This window comes from Ruditapes philippinarum, unplaced genomic scaffold, assembly GCF_026571515.1.
Source record: "Ruditapes philippinarum isolate M1 unplaced genomic scaffold, ASM2657151v2 ctg332_1_1_1_1, whole genome shotgun sequence".
In the NCBI taxonomy this organism is placed as follows: Eukaryota; Metazoa; Mollusca; class Bivalvia; order Venerida; family Veneridae; genus Ruditapes; species Ruditapes philippinarum.
In genome coordinates, this window is record NW_026860802.1 from 5,159 (window position 1) to 21,570 (window position 16,412).

General features: G+C 33.1%; 1 protein-coding gene across 1 annotated transcript in view; it reads right to left on the reverse strand.

Moving 5' to 3' along the window:
- Positions 1-754: 754 nt before the first annotated feature.
- Positions 755-16,412, reverse strand: part of LOC132713430 (uncharacterized) — a 38,619-nt gene continuing 22,961 nt past the window's right edge. Inside the window, exons 3-12 of the mRNA XM_060696026.1 lie at positions 10,634-10,661; positions 9,752-10,276; positions 9,458-9,529; positions 8,774-9,169; positions 7,470-7,676; positions 7,090-7,224; positions 6,641-6,726; positions 6,150-6,252; positions 1,628-1,861; positions 755-1,221 (exon numbers count right to left, since the gene is read on the reverse strand). Coding sequence (XP_060552009.1) covers positions 755-1,221; positions 1,628-1,861; positions 6,150-6,252; positions 6,641-6,726; positions 7,090-7,224; positions 7,470-7,676; positions 8,774-9,169; positions 9,458-9,529; positions 9,752-10,276; positions 10,634-10,661 — 2,253 coding nt within the window. The remainder of the gene's footprint in view (positions 1,222-1,627; positions 1,862-6,149; positions 6,253-6,640; positions 6,727-7,089; positions 7,225-7,469; positions 7,677-8,773; positions 9,170-9,457; positions 9,530-9,751; positions 10,277-10,633; positions 10,662-16,412) is intronic.

Genomic DNA, 16,412 nt, shown 5'->3' on the forward strand with positions numbered 1-16,412 from the left:
TACATGTTCAAATTCACACATTCGTGCATATGATATTACTTTTTCTCAAATAAAAAGATGTGATGTTTGTACACAACAATAGAAATTCATGATTCATACTATATTTCTATTGTTCATTGGTGAAATGAAATAGACTGATTGATTGATAGTGATTACTCTTAATAATTACAAAATGGTAACTCTTTTTTATTCACGGGTTAAAACTCTATTAATTAATTGCAAAAAAATGTGTCATTGTCAGGTGCATGATTCGTTACTAACAAAGCCGCAACTAGTAAATTATTTCAACTGCAAAACATTAGATTTGAATTCTTAAATTACCAGTCAATAGATTTTGTAAACTTTGTATTTGATTTTCTAATATATGTTCAACTTCTGTATAGTGTATACACATTAAATGCACAAAAGCGAACGGGTGACAACTGATGTTTGTAGTGAATAAGGCGATTTACTATAATTATGATATGACAGTTTGTTATGTATGAAATTTACTAGTAAATCATTCATCCTCAATTACGTAATATTTATTTTATTGATTCGAAAGAAAAAAAACACAACAACAACAATAACACAAAAAAACAACAACAACAAAAACAAAAAAAAAAAACGCGGATTCAAACACTTCTTAATGTTTACGTATATTTTGCAACTTATGAAGTATTGAATTTGAATTGAAAATTTATTGAAACATTAAAGTAAATTAACAATATTTCATATGGGGACGTAGTTCTTATAATTCTTGACTTTTTATGATTCATTTCAAATTATAATATTTTACCTGTTCGAATTTATCAATCACTAATGTCTGTCCAATTTTGTTCCCGAGGCTCTTTAAGATAAAACCGATCTGTCCAATTAAATACTCATCTCCATTTTTCATTTGACAACAAAGCATTCCAACACACTGGAGTTGACCATTAGTATCTAATAGATAAACCGGAGATCCGTGATCTTCTTTTTGTGCAAAAGCATCACCGTTTTCATTTTTAGCATGTATATAGCCGTAATAAGGGACAGCTTCCATAATCATTCTCTCATCGTATGTATATAAAATTGTTTCTGGTTTCGTGATTACCTTTCCATCAGTAAAGAGCATTCTACCTTTCGTCCAGCCAGTTTTATTCCCAACCTTAATTAACTGCATTTGAAATATTTCGTTTTGCTTTGCATTTTCAACTTGAAAATTGGAATGTATGCATGCGTATTTCGGAGCAGAGGACCCTGAAAGTAAACATCCATATTAGAAAAAGCAATTTTTTTGAAAAAAAGGGTTTTTTTTTTAGTAATTTTTGACAAGAAAAAAATATTACCTTAAAAATTAAATTTTTTTTCTGGAAAAAACTACAAAATTTTTCAAACTATTTTTTTTTTCATGAAAAAGTACATTTTTAAACACTAACTTAAATTTTTTTCTGGGCTTAAAATCCCCATTTTGTCCTTTTTCCCCAGACAAATATTAAATTTGGGAAAAAAACCTCTTGAAACATATCTTCATTGACCTTTCCTTTCAAAACTGTAAACTATTTGGGTTAAAAAATGATTTGCGGGGTAATTTGAACCCAAAAGGAGGGGTCCAAAAGTATTTTGTTGTAAATTTTGAAAGCTATCAAATGTTCCCCAGTAACACGAATCATTCCCGCATTAGTGTTGGTGCTCAAACGATGGGCAACTTTCGAACCAATAAACATCTTATCAGGTTGCTCAAGACGACCAAAAATATGTCTCACAGTAAGGAAACACATCTCTCCTGTTTCTTTTATTTTGACGAAGGGCCCAACTGTCCCAATTGAACCTTTGCCGACTGGCCTTATACAATCGCCTATAGATATTTGTGTCTGCACATGTGTAGATTCGCCGTCACCTATTTATAATGTACATGTAACGATTAATGCTTGAAAATCGAATTTGAAGATAATGTACTCATTGATTGCAGATTAAAATTTTGTTTAAGTCTTAATACTGGTCAAAAGCATGAACATTGTGTCCTCACACAGTGTACACAAGTAATGTATATTCAAAGATATTTACGTCTGGAGCAAACGGAACCCGCTTTGCCTGTAGATAGTTTCCGGAGAGAATCGTAATTTGCTTATGTGCATGTGTTTACACCAACATGGACAGATACAGAAATAAGGGATGCCAGAGTAGATATTAAATTTTATATAGATAATTTTCAACACCTATTTATTGTTTGCCAAGTTGGTGAGTTTGGGAATTACCGAATTATACTTTTTGGTCCTGGGTATGGGTTCGAGACACGCCAGCGGATTTTTTATCTTTCACATACAATTGCAACATGCATTTCCTATACAACTTATACTATGATAATATAGTACATGTTTTGCATTTTAAACGCTTTTAAGGAGTAATGCCAACCTAAAGCCGACTCTTTACTTTCAATTTATCGTACCTTGGAGAGTGTCGAGTAGTCCAATAGAAAACTTGTTCGATTTAGCCGATATTTGCAAACATTTCATAACTGTTACCCAATTTAGATTGGGAAACAAGAATGAAAAAGTATTTACAAAAATCTTTAACCGGATAGGATACACCACAATTTCGCAGGTGCCAAAAACAATAATTCAATTCCATGGGTATGGCTAGACCAGGACTAACACAACGACCAAGTAGCGGTCAAGAACAGACAAAACAGATGGAAATCTCTATGACCTCAGAAAGCAATGAGTCCTACCAATACTTGTCTTCACCGCCAATTTTACCACTTATCGGACGTAGAATACATGGCGATGAACTAGTAACTGGATTCCAAAATAACATTTAGATCAAGAACTAACAGCCCACCCCGAGGGACTTATCAACTCGGAAGAAGTTAGATCTGAAGGGGAGCCAAAATTCATTTACCCATTCCAAGTGTTCACCATGCTGGGAAATGATGGCCTCACCTTAAGTTCTTCTAGAACACATCGAAGCTTAGCCAAAAACTAATAATGTTACCTTCAAATGTAACCTCTGCGGCAAACTCAATCCAAGTTTGAAGGGCATAACCATCCATTACGGGCTGAGTTGGAAGGGAAGAATGACCATCAATTAAGGGTTGATTAGGAAGAGAAGAATGAAAAGAAGCGAGGATAAAATAGATCAGCCCAAAAAAGGAGACGGAAAGGTTAGCACACGATGAATGCAGCTAACCATTCAAATAGGCGATCTGGTTTGATCAGCATGTTCGGCACAAGCACTTTAATCTTGCCAACGATAAAAGGATTGCAAGTGTTAAGGTAGAAGTGGAAAGAAAAGAAAGACAAATAACATTTAGGAAAGCTGTGACGTCCTGCAATACCTGCAACAGCAGGAAGGTTTGGTCGGTCGAAACCGTAACCAAATTGCTTGAGTCGGAAGCTTTGCATTCCTACAAGAGGTTAATCAATGCGGTTATCGCAAAAAGAAATTCCACGTTTCATTGCCAAGCAAGTATCTGACAAAAAACGAGGCTTTCACAAGGCTAAGAAAACAGTTCAATGCCAACCAAGAAACAAATAGTAGTATAGAACAGAAATGCGTAGTCGAAGACAAACAAACTTTGACACACACGTTTTTATGAAATCAGTATATGCAGGGAATACAAATCTAGCCGGAGACAGTGCCTAGTCGATGTCAAATCAATTGTCAAAAAAACAGATAGAGCTTGCAAAAAAAGTAAGAACGTATGAGACACTCTTTTACCCATTTTCGAGAGATAAAAAGGCATTGGATATACTTATACAGGACGGAAAGGTTGTATCTCAAAAATAAATTCTCGAACCCGATGACGTTGCTAAGGTCTTTAACGAAATTTTCATGGAAAGAGTCACAAACTGTCGACTTGAGTGCCTTGCCATCAGTTGAAAAACCTGCCGACAACCAAAACTGTTACAATCGAAAAACCTAAAAGGCTTTCACTAGGGCCAGATTAAAACGAGCTCAGACAGCTGATACAGAAAAACACAAACAGGGAGCTCCTGGCAAATGTATTCAATACATTGTCACCGGAAAAGTGCCCGATATAGTAAAGAGGAACTGTTTTATTCTGTTGCGAAAAAAATCGTCATTGATTCTCCGCCTCTAGCTTAAAGAGTTCTTGATGGTTCCATGATAACCACCGTATGAACACATCTGCGGATGTTTATAAATTCAAAAATTTCACCATTTTCATTGTTTAAATGTTGATTTCTGTTTAAGCTGGTGCTAGGGGCGTGAAAGGTATCTTGCAATTACTAGTGCCATTCAATTACAGGCTCAATCAAACCGAGCCTGCAACATTTTCTTATTTTGTTGTTTTGGACGTTCTTTTTTAAGGATTCTGTTTTTCCCTATTTGGATAACGTCTGTCTGAATTCTTGCACGCGGCGGTTAATGAACACTCTTATCTCCTCACAGAAACTATTCGACATGTCAATGGGGTATTTGTAGCATTCCTGGACAGTGTCACATAAAACATTTTGTTGTCGGACTGGACCTATATGGTACAGACCAAAATAACAAAGACATTGTAAAAAACATCTACGAGGGAGTCACAACCGTGTAAAAAAACGGACAAAGACTGTTCCCCAGACATTCACAAGAAGAAGGGTGCCAAGCACGGAGATCCACCCAGCCCAATGCTGATGGATAGAAATGGACTCAATGCTAGCGGCAATCACCAGCCAGAAAATGGGTACAAGTTTGGCCCAGTAGAGTAAGACTTTATCGAGTCACTGTAATATCGTGGCTCACCAAGGTTTGCAAAAACTTAGTTGTGGAACTGAAAAGTATGCTGGAGAAAATGGCCAAAGCTTCACTCAAGTCCAGACAAAATTTGGTTATGACTAACTAATTTATCCTAGCGGGGATCAACTACCCACTCAAGAAGGATGCTTACCACACCGGGACCCGAAGGAAGGGAAATACCTAAGGGAATGGTTGAAGAAACCAGGGTCTTCTCTAAATGCATTTTATGAGACGAAAGGAAAGGGAGGCCTAGGCCTACCTTTGTTTGATCTATCCGTGCCAGAGGCGCAGATAAACATGCTCTAATTAGTCTCTAGAGCCAAGGACTTAAAGGACTTTAGTCCAAACTATTCAGGACACCAAAGATCATAGAGACCATAGCAATTAAGGCCGGTTTGGTTGTTCCATGTAAAATTCTATAATAATGCGGTGTAAACCCAATAGCTATGAATATAAGAAGCTTAAACATAATTTGGATACTTCATTAGATTTGTTCCAGTGTTACTTTATGTTATGCAAAAATTTGCGATTTCGGTTTGTTAAAGTCAATGGAAATAAACGTTCTTTTTTCATATAGTGCCAACATCATTTGCGAGTTCCCATTTTTGTTTCTCAATTTACCCAAATATATTCATGATCGATAGTATATTTGTTTTTTCAACTCTTCATTTTTTTCTTACTGAATGGGCGGCAACGCATTCGTTTATTCAAATAAGATTTATACTTGTACGTTTAAAAGATGTCTCCAGATGAGCCAATATATTTCAAGAAATTCATTTTTTAGAAAAATGTATAAGGATCTTAAGAAAAGTAAAAAGATTCAATATTTAATTAAGTATTTACATGTTATGTGCGATTAATGACTAATTTTGCTGTATCAATCCCTATAATTCTAGTGCGTTACTAACACAGTAAAAAGTATTTATGTATATTTTGACCTCTTTTTGGTAATTTACGTGGATTGTAAATGCCGTTTGGAAAGTGTAAATTTCGTTCTTTGTTCACTTCACAATTTTTTACTTTTAAATACATTTTAAAAATTTCCATGAAAATTAGCATGAATCTGGAGGCATGCTGCTTTAAATTTTACGAAGAAATTGGAATGAATCTAAGACCCATCGACCGGGAATTTCACCCATCTAAATATGTTACTTTTAAAATCATCAAAGAAATGTTTCTTTTTAAATGGCGATAATTGTATGTGTATTACAGATAATTAATTGTTTTCTTACTTTTTAATTTATTTTGACCAGTATTATCATTTGAAGATTAACCAGAAATGATAACAATTAATGATAAATTTATTTGTGTTGTGTCAAATAATCTAAAACGTTAAGAATCGATTGTTTTCCTTTATAAAATGATTGAAGTACGTTAAATAAACACAAGTAAAATATTTCAAACATAAGTGTCACTTATGTGTTTGAAAATTCAGTAAAAAGTACCTCTGTTTTCACTGTCTGTATTTTCAAGAGAATGTAGTACGCTTTGAATTAGATCATTTCTCCTGTCATTATTCTTCACGCTGTGAAGATGCTCCGCTTTTGTCTAGTAGCGAAATAAAAAAGATATATTGAAAGTTATCTAAACATCATTAAATAAAAAACAAAGGGGTTTATTGATTAGCCACATGACAATAACCTTTTCTAGTCAAATGGAATATCTATGTCAGATAAGGTACTGTACTTAATCCAGCATTTACACCTGAAAGAATAAAACGCATAGGTACTTCAAAAGAGGGTGAGGCATAAAGTTTGATTTGATATTGCAGCACCTTAGCTCCTGTGCGATTACATACAACTTACCTCATTTACTTGAATATCGTTTTTCATTGTTTCAAATATCACTGTTGTCATGCTTTTAGTTCTGAACCTCTGTCAGTGCATAACATTAATATTTAGAATTTAACAAATGCTGAAATAAAAAATATACTAACTGTCTCAGTTGGTTGTTTGTTTCCTCCTGTTTTGTATTCATCGCCCATGGAGTAATAACCACAAATGCTATCTGTGCTCATGTTCACTAATTAAAGATACCATATATTTAATTGATAAATTAATTAATGTTGAGTTATTTCTTTGTATTTTTAGATAAATCAAGAATCAATACCACAATTACCAAGAAAAACAATGATAAGTTAGCGAATTATACAAGAAGAATAACGGAGTAAAAAAGTAATTTTTGATAGTTAACGTCTTCTAATTTTTTTCACTTCAAAATATGCTACATTTACCAAGTGAAAGATAATCAAGAGATAGAACAGTAAATCATAAAACGTCCTTGTACGATTATATAGTTGATTAACATGCACAAACATAGCTAGGATTTCAATAACGAAATAATCTTTTTTTCTGAAATAAAATCAAGTTTCCCGTTTAAACCCACCTGGCATCATTGTAGCATACTGTCCTGGAAGAACATTGTCATGATGTACCTTGTCTAAATTATCATCAACGATTTGTTGTGTTAAACACTCCTTGTCTTCCGTATGGTCACCTATCCTGATGTATTTTCCTCCTCCTAAAAATGTTCACATTTAATTATTTAACAACTTTGATAAAATGCCGGCCGTGAAAAGTGCATTCTGTTGTGAAGATATTAAGTTGGGAATACAAAATATCGGCATTAAATAAATTAATTTCAAGTAAACAAAGTGCCAAATCGGAAATCGGCTACCAGAAAATATTTGTTCAAACACGGTAGTAATTATAAAGTAATCCAACTGGTAACGATAAAATTGTCAATAATGGATATACAAGATTTACCTGTTTCCTCATAATAGTGAACAAGTCCCGGATGAGTTTGTAACATAATGTTTTGTCCCAGATTTTCAGAAAAAGATTTTTCCATCATCTTTGTACTCTCTTCCATTTCTTTACTTTGAAATAGTGACCATACTTCCATTAAACCTGCGGCTGATTTGCACGTAATCGGAAGTCGGATACCATTTTGATTTCCAGGAATTCTTTTATCTTAATTATACAATAACAGTGTTGTCAAAAAATTATATTTCTTCTTTCACTTTTAAAATGTGTGATTGTTTTTTAATATTAAAGAATTGCTATCACTAAGAAGATTTTTTAACAAGTCATTGGTATTTTCATGGATACTGTGTAGTTATAACATATAATATGAAACGGTATGAGAAAGGAAAATAATTCAATATTTGATAAAATGTATGTTTGAACAAAACAAAAATAGCAAATTGTCTGTAATTTCTAAATGAGAAACAAGTATAGATACAATTTATTTTTACCAAAAACTAAACATATCTTATTTATTTTACTTTCAGGTTCAGACAATCCTGAAACACCAGACTGTGGGAAAATAATTGATCCAACAAAACCGGTTAGCAAGAGATCGCCAATGGAAGAATTCGATAACATAGGAAACAATGATTAAAATAAAACTATTCTATTGTGAAAAGTGTCTTAAATGAGTCACATATTTTCGAATAAATATCAGGGTTATTGACATGTGCATTTAAGAAAAGATGCATACATGTGATGATTTCAATAATTTTGTTGAGTAAAATTCTTGTGACAAGGTTTGTTTCGTTCAAACTGTTACATGTCTACAGCGATTCCAGTCGTTAATATTAATCAACTATTACAGATTCACATAACTATATTGACAATTTGCATGGGTCTCCTTATTAAGACCGGTTCGATAACAAGATCATCCTATTTCTTTATCTCCGTTTTATTTTGCACACTATTTTAATGGATAAGATTGTTAAACATTATTGATAATTACGCTGATAATTACCTTGCTAAACATTTATAAATCATGTTTCTATAATACTGAATTTATATTGTAATAAACGAATATTAACTGATCTTTAAAGCTTGAAAACTTTGTATGTAGTTTAGGAGATTCCCTATATGAAAATGAAATGTAATGTTCTGCCATCGACCGTCAAAAGGCTATATTCAAAATTCGGATTAAAAAAGCACCATTTTATGAAGTAGCATAAAAACTACTCCCAAATGATGACTACCTAATAGTACAATAAAGAATATGTTTACGTGCACGAAACAATAGTGGGATATAAGCAATATGTACTTACCTTGTATGTTTGAGGAAATGGTAAGTAGAGAGTCAAGAGTAAAGTTCGATTTCAAAGTAAAAACTTCATCAAAAATGGCCCCCAATTCACATCCAATTATATTCAAGCATTGTTCAAAAGTGCCTTTTTCCAAGTAACTCAGAAGCTCCAAAGTAGCAGCGGGTGTATCAGATTGTATTCCTAGTATAATGCATTTATGTGCAACAGAAACGTCTGTAACATCCGGTATGCTAAGGATTGTACTAAGGATTTTGTAAACCTCTGCCCTGACAGATATGAAACTAGTTGAATCATCAACTCGTTCCAAAGCCTCTTTCCAGATTGTATATAAAATTATCTCTGCTATATTTGCTTTCTCTTTGTTTTCCCCAAGTGTTATGATTTTGATTTCCAAAGCTGATAATGAAAAAAATATTAATGCAATAATTTTGATACATAAATTACAATTAAAAAGTTATACATTAAATGAACATTAAAACTGTAAAATTATTGATGATATCATAAATTATTGGAATGTCGTATAGTAAAATGTCAATAGCATTTCGATAAAAAGACAGTCACGTCTTAAAACGCGACGTGAGAAAATGTCATTTATTAATGTGTTGTAATACTTTTGCATGTCAGTATATTATAAAGTTTCTAAGGATGACGGCATGTCATATGTTTAAATTACTATCTACTTACTTTGAGGCCTTTGGAAAGGTATATCACTATCTTTCATTTCCTTTAATAGGTCTCTTAACTGATTAACTTCATCTGAAACATATATGTTAGCTGTATAAAATATGTTTCTTTACAGCTTAGAGAAAAACCTTTATTGAAAATTGCTATAACGTTAATTGTCTTTACCTTTTTGAAAACAGGATTACAATTTCGCTTTTTACAGAATTCTAACAGTTTTCGGGGTTATGGGTTTTGATTGAATGTATATATACATGTATAACAAAAGAATGACGATTTTGTACTTTGTTTGTATACCTTGATACACATCAGTGAGGCTCTTCAAATCTGTGCAATATCGTTGGAGATCGTTGAAATCAATCTCAACATCTTTTGAGTATGTTTCAATCAGATCATCACATTGTGTTTTTATTTTTGTATCTAATATCATCGACAAACATCTAATACAACTGACAAGATTTGTCCACAGTGAGGTAAAGCTTTCTCTGTCCAATGAAGCGATAATCGCATCCGCATGTTCTTCCACAGCACGTCGGATCTTCTTAATTTCTATTCTTTCATTCTCATTTAACTCATCACAAAAGTGCTCAAGTAACAGTGTAGCAAGTTTAGTGACATCACACTCTGGCGTGTTACTGTCTGTAAAACTTCTTTCGTAACCACGTTGACTTTGGAGAGAATCGGTGTATGTGAGCACACTAGTGTTTTTCTTTTTGCATTCTCTTTCTAATACACCATACAGAACTTTGTTACCACCCTCTATAAGTAGTTTTATATACCGCTCGTATCGCCTTGGTCTTTCGGTAAAGTATGACCCAAACTCTGAAAAATGTTTTAGGCATGAATAATATGTTTGTAAATGTTATTAAACGAAATTATGTATGAGCATAATAGACGAATAAACGATTTCCATTTCCACTTAAATATATACATAGAGGGTATAGAACAATGATATAGTTTAGCAATTTAAATTTTTAATAACATCTAAGTAGAAGCTCACCCTGTGGACGAATGTGTTATCTTAAGTATTATCTAATTTTATATTTAAAAGAACCACTTTGACCAATCATACTCATACTAAACTTAATTTTGCCGATATCTCATTACAAGTGAATTACTTCATCCAAAACATTGTTTTTTTCATTTTAATATTTACAAGATGAATATAATAAATCTTACCTTTCACTGCTTTGAGTGACATTTCTACCTGTATGAATAAATAATGTAAAACATTGTTGAAAAGACTTTGAAAAATGTGTCTTCAAATATATATGCATGCCAATTTTATGACTGATCACAAACTTTGAGTGTGTAATCAAGGGGCTGCTGGTTCGATCTTCGCGCGAGGCGATATATTTCCGTGGCAACTTTTCTCAGACATTGCTGCAAATCTATAAGGCTAAATAAAGTGGTCTATGTCAGCCGACAGCAAATTTAAATAGTTTGTCTGGGTCTGTAGTTTCTGGAATGATAATTCATTTGGCTAAAATCCAATGCGGAGCTTAGATATCAAAGACGGCGCGAAACCGTTTACAATCTACAACACCAATGCTAATTCATGTTTCCATAAACGAATTTCAAATAAAATTTTGAACGCAAGTAGTCACTTATAGCTTACACGATCAAAATAATTTCATTGAATAATCTTGTATTTTGGTTTTGATTTGCATAAATGTGCAAAATAATACTATACTCTCGGTTATGTTTAGACAGACAAATACCTATAACTTAAATTGTTATAGCGCTATTGAATTGAACTCAAAAGAGAAATGCATTGATGATGTATGTCATTTTTGAACATATTGATGTTTGAAATTAAGAAGTTAGACATACAAAGTGAAAGTCATAGTTTTTAAATGCATATTAAAATTTGTGCTGTTTTTGGTGTTTCTGTCAAATTGTAATTTCTTATGATTTCGTTTATATACTGTGATAATTTGCTTCTGGTTATTTAAATCATACCCAACAAATTATCACTTAGTAAATGGAAATAACAATAGTTGCGCCATATGATTAAATTTTGTTGACTGGCATTGCAATAGGTATCAGTAAGATCTAATTAAATCAACAATCTTTTAAGTAAGAATGATTTGTTTTAAGGTAACCTACGGATTTTAACATCTTTAATTTATCAATAGGTTGTTAAATTTATTAAATGATTGATAACAAAATGAGAACAAAGACCAACAAAGCAAGGGAAATGCTGTTTATCATTCTTATCAATCTTATTAGATTGTCTAGAGTAATAGCTATCTAATACATGTACATTTTGAAGTTAATGAGAGTTAACCTGATATGTAAAACTATTTGAATGCAACAGTTCAGAACAAGCAAGCTGCTATTCTGTCATATTAAGCTGTTTTATGTGACTCTTAGCAGCAGATTAAAATGCTGACACCAACACGTTATCAGTGTTGGCTATGTCACACAATAAAATTTATCGGTAATTACAATAGAACTAAAAGGAGTTTTGTCACAAAAACAAATGTCTCCCACAACTAGGTATAGCACTGATCACTCATGTGAAGTTTCAATGACATCACGCCAGCAGTTTGACTTGTGAATGCTGGACAAGATTTTTCTATCTAAGGCTCTGGCGACCATTTTGTGCAGCGAAACGGAACTTGTTGGCGATATTCCCTTCTAAGGATGGTACTGATAACTCCTATGAAATTTCATTGACATTCCACCAGCAGTGTCACCTGTAAGGGCCGGGCAAGACTTTTCTATTTACAGCTATGGTGGCTATTTTGTGCAGCGAAGCGAACGTGCCGGCGATATGCCCAACTAGGAATGATACTGACCACAACTGTGAAATGTGGTGTAAATGAATCGGAATTCAACATTTAACATGAATGTTTAAATTTTTGCATTTGGAAATGAATGCACGGGCGACGTTTTATAGCATTCACACGGCTCAAACAACACTGATTTGAAATAAATGAAGAACAATAGAATCCCAAAAGAACATCCAAAACGGCATGGTTAAAACATCTGCAGGGGTGGTTTGATTGAACCCATTGAATGAAAGAAGAAGTAACTGCAAGCTTCTGTTCATGTCCCTAGGACTGGCTTAAGCATAATTCGGCATTTGACATAAATGATAAAATCCTCCTCCAAAATGTTCATACAGCGATTATCATGACCCCCTAAATGCGATACGCTCAATCAATTCTTACATATTGTTTTGATATGTTAGAAAGTATACGTTGTTACTAAAATTACTGTCTAAAAAGGCAACCATGAGAATTGTTTGTTACCTTTGATACTTTTGTATCTTTCTTTTAAATGTTTTATGTTGAAACTGTCCAATTTTGAATGAAAGTATTGGCTGATATGTAATATGAATATTCCATGAATAAAGTTGATTAAATAAAAAACTGTAATGCTAATTTAGATCGCATTAACCATTAACATGTCCTTTTTATTATAGTTGTAGCAATTTGGAAAAGGAAATATCCGTAATGAGCTAAAACGAAATAAATAACCGACAAGAACTAAAGATCTGCCCCGATTGGGTATGTTCTTGGCATATTATGTAATGCTCAACATTTTCCAGGCCCTAAGCACATTCTAATGCGGTATTCAAGATCCATATCTCGACAGCATTTTATATACTTGTTGTTTATGGTAAAAATGATACAAATTACTTAGCCGCTTCTTGAAGGAAGCCCAACTACATGTTGTTGCTTAAGAAATGCGGTTGCTGAGAAAAAACTATAAGTTTTAACAATTTTTGCTTGGCGGTTTAATGCGGTTGCTGAGAAAAAAGTGTAAGTTTTAACAATTTTTGCTTGGCGGTTTAAGCCATGTTACTGCTGAGTACAGGTGTCCGCTGATTCAGGTTTTCCTGCAGATCACCTGTTTATCTTTTGTAGACTGTACACCAAAACAGTTTTATGTTCAATCTATTCTTAAAAGATTTGGGGTTTTCTGACAGCCGAATCCTGAAAAAAATGACAGTTAACCTAAAAATTTACGTGGCAAAATCATTTACACACCAAGCTATATACAGCATATTAACTTAACATTGTTATCATAATAACGATATGCATGTCTATTATGCGACTTATATATTTCTCTGTAGTTGCTGTAAAGTCAGCATTAAAGTATTAACATTTCAAAGGAAACACCATCCTTCTTGTAACAGTTCCTCCCCCGTGATTGTATTAAAATGATTATATTAACATCAAAAATAAAGTTGTCTGTGTATTTTAATGTCTCGTATGACATTATTGTCGTTCTTACGTTGCATACACTCGACTCAGGTCAGAGACGATATTACAAATTTAAGCATGTCTCTTTAAAACGATAGTTGAGAGAAACTAAACTGCATGAATTGTTTTGAAAAAATCGAAATAAAAGTGAATTTACGCAAGTGTTAAGTAAATAAAATTTGAAAATATAATAATCTTAATAATTGAATCAGCGGCAAATAATAACTATTTTTCTCGATATGACCCGGAATTGTCGATGGCACGGAAACTGCCACTGAATCTTGTTATTGATTTGTCTATATTTCAGAAACTCAACTATCGGGAAGACGGGATGAAACATTGTATCTACAAATAGTGTATATTCTCGTAGATTTTGGAACAAAAGTGGTCTTGAATTTGTTTATTCACTTGCTAAAAAATGAAAACAATACTCTTGTTACTTTCTTGACATCACCTGAGTCGCAAAAGACGCTAAAAGAATTAAAAAGGAAGAAAATATTAAGTGAAAAAGAATATAGGCTTTCAAAGCGGAAACGGTTCAATCCAAAAGCAGAACACTTTGACATATCACTCTTAATAACTTTATTACAGAACTTGTTACCAGAAGAAATACTTCCTGCACCAACGAATGGATGGCAAAAGCCTCCTCTTCAAGCAGATTATTCGCTGTCTGCAGATTTGTTACGTCTCCGTAAGATTAGAAATGAATTTGTTGCACATATGGCAAGACCTCAAATTCCTTGTTTTAAATACGAAAAGACCAGAACTGAGTTACTGATAATTTTTAGCCGACTTACCCAAACAATTGAGCCACACAAGGAAGCGGAAAAGATAAAGACAGAAATAACCGATAAAATTGATTCTTATCAAGTTTTGTGTAGGTTCTTCAAGGACAAAAGAATATAAAAGTCTGATAAATGAATGGATAACAACATTCAATGAAAAGGTTGTATTCATTTACATCCAAAATTTGTATGTTTTGGTTTAACTTTCGATTTAACATTTTTTTGGTCATATCTCGGTGAACGTCCACTGAAAGGGCTTCCCTGATTAACAAACCAGTAATTTCCAATTTTCGCACAAGCAACTTCTAACCCAACTTGTTTTCTAATTCAGCGGTTAGAGATAAATGACCATTAGACTCAAAATTGTTGCAAATAGACTAAATTTACTAGCCTATTTAGAGGTTTACAAACAACAGTTTTATATACCAAATTGTTCGTCTCGATATGTAGTTTCTGGAATTCATTTTGATCCAACCCGATGCTAAGTTATCCAACATGCCATCAAAGATAGCGAAATCTTCAAATATTTTGGAATATTCATGGAAGCTTTATTATCTTTTCAGTTTGTAAATTAATTAAAATTTATAACCGCGTTTTTTTTAATTACCTAACTCATTCATGTTTTCTATTTTTTATCGTTAAAATCTAATGAAATTTGCTTAACTAAGCTTCAAATTGAATATCTTGCTAATTAAGTCCAGCTTGTAATTTCATTTTGTTAAAACCGGATAAGTTTCATGGTTTCGTTTCGAAATGTATCTACGATTTATTGAAATAAGTGATCATGGCATACCGGTATTGGTCAAAAACGATATACAAACTTGAGGGGGTAATACTGGTACGATCAAAGCAACTGTAACATCTCTGTTATGTATTTTAATGGAATGTATTTATGATATTTTGCATAAGTTTGAAACGAAAACATCTTGCCTTCATTAATTAAACCCTGAACGTGTATTGTCCATTTTGCTCGATTATGCAAAGAAAATTATTGTACTGGCCTGTAACCTAGGCATTTGCAATAGAATTGGGCAGGATTTAATTTAAGGATTTTGTGTATTTTAGTCCTTCATAGCGAAAACATTCATTTATGAGCTGTCGATATATTTTGGAAATTTTTGTAGATCAGTGTCCAAAACCCATACCTCTAGCAATGATTTTGACTGATATCCGTTATAATCTAAGAGAATTCGTTGGAAAGAGCAATCTCCTCTTAAGAATTCACGAAAACCTTTAAATCTGTTTTGTTATCTTAAATGTAAGTATTCGCCCTTTAACAGGATTTTATTGAATTGTAAAATTTTGTGAAATATGAAATTTCCTGTCTCTTGGTCAGTGACCTAGAACTATGATACCAAAGGCATATGTGAATTTTGAAAATAGTTGAAGAGCTTGCCAAAACGAAATAAGCTATCATTGATTCCAATTCATATTTTTAGTTCTGAGGATAGAATACCACTGCAGTCGGTGATCAGAGCTGCATCAGTACTAAGGGTGTAGTACTTAAGTATCAGTACCAGTACTTGCCAAGTTTTGCAGTACCATTACCAGTACCAGTACTAGATTTTAGTTTGGTACTGCAGTACTAGAACTTTTTGGGGGAAAGTAATTAAGTACCAGTACCATTACTTTTATATATTAATCAAAGTTTGAATAAATACAGTGTCATACAAAATAATTGCAAACATTATTCAGCAAAGAAATAAAATCATTTACTTTAAAGTTAACATTACATTTTTATAAACATACTTTTTACAAACAATGATTACAACATAATTATATTCATGTCATATGTTATTGTTTAGAAACCAGTCAACTGTAATACAATGCAATTGTCACGGTTCAGAACTGTTCACTATATAGGGGAGAAGATGTGTAAGCGGCCGGATAGCTCAGTCGGTAGAGCCGCGGTACGGTATTCCGAGGGTCCCGGGTTCGAGTCCCGGTCAGGCTGCA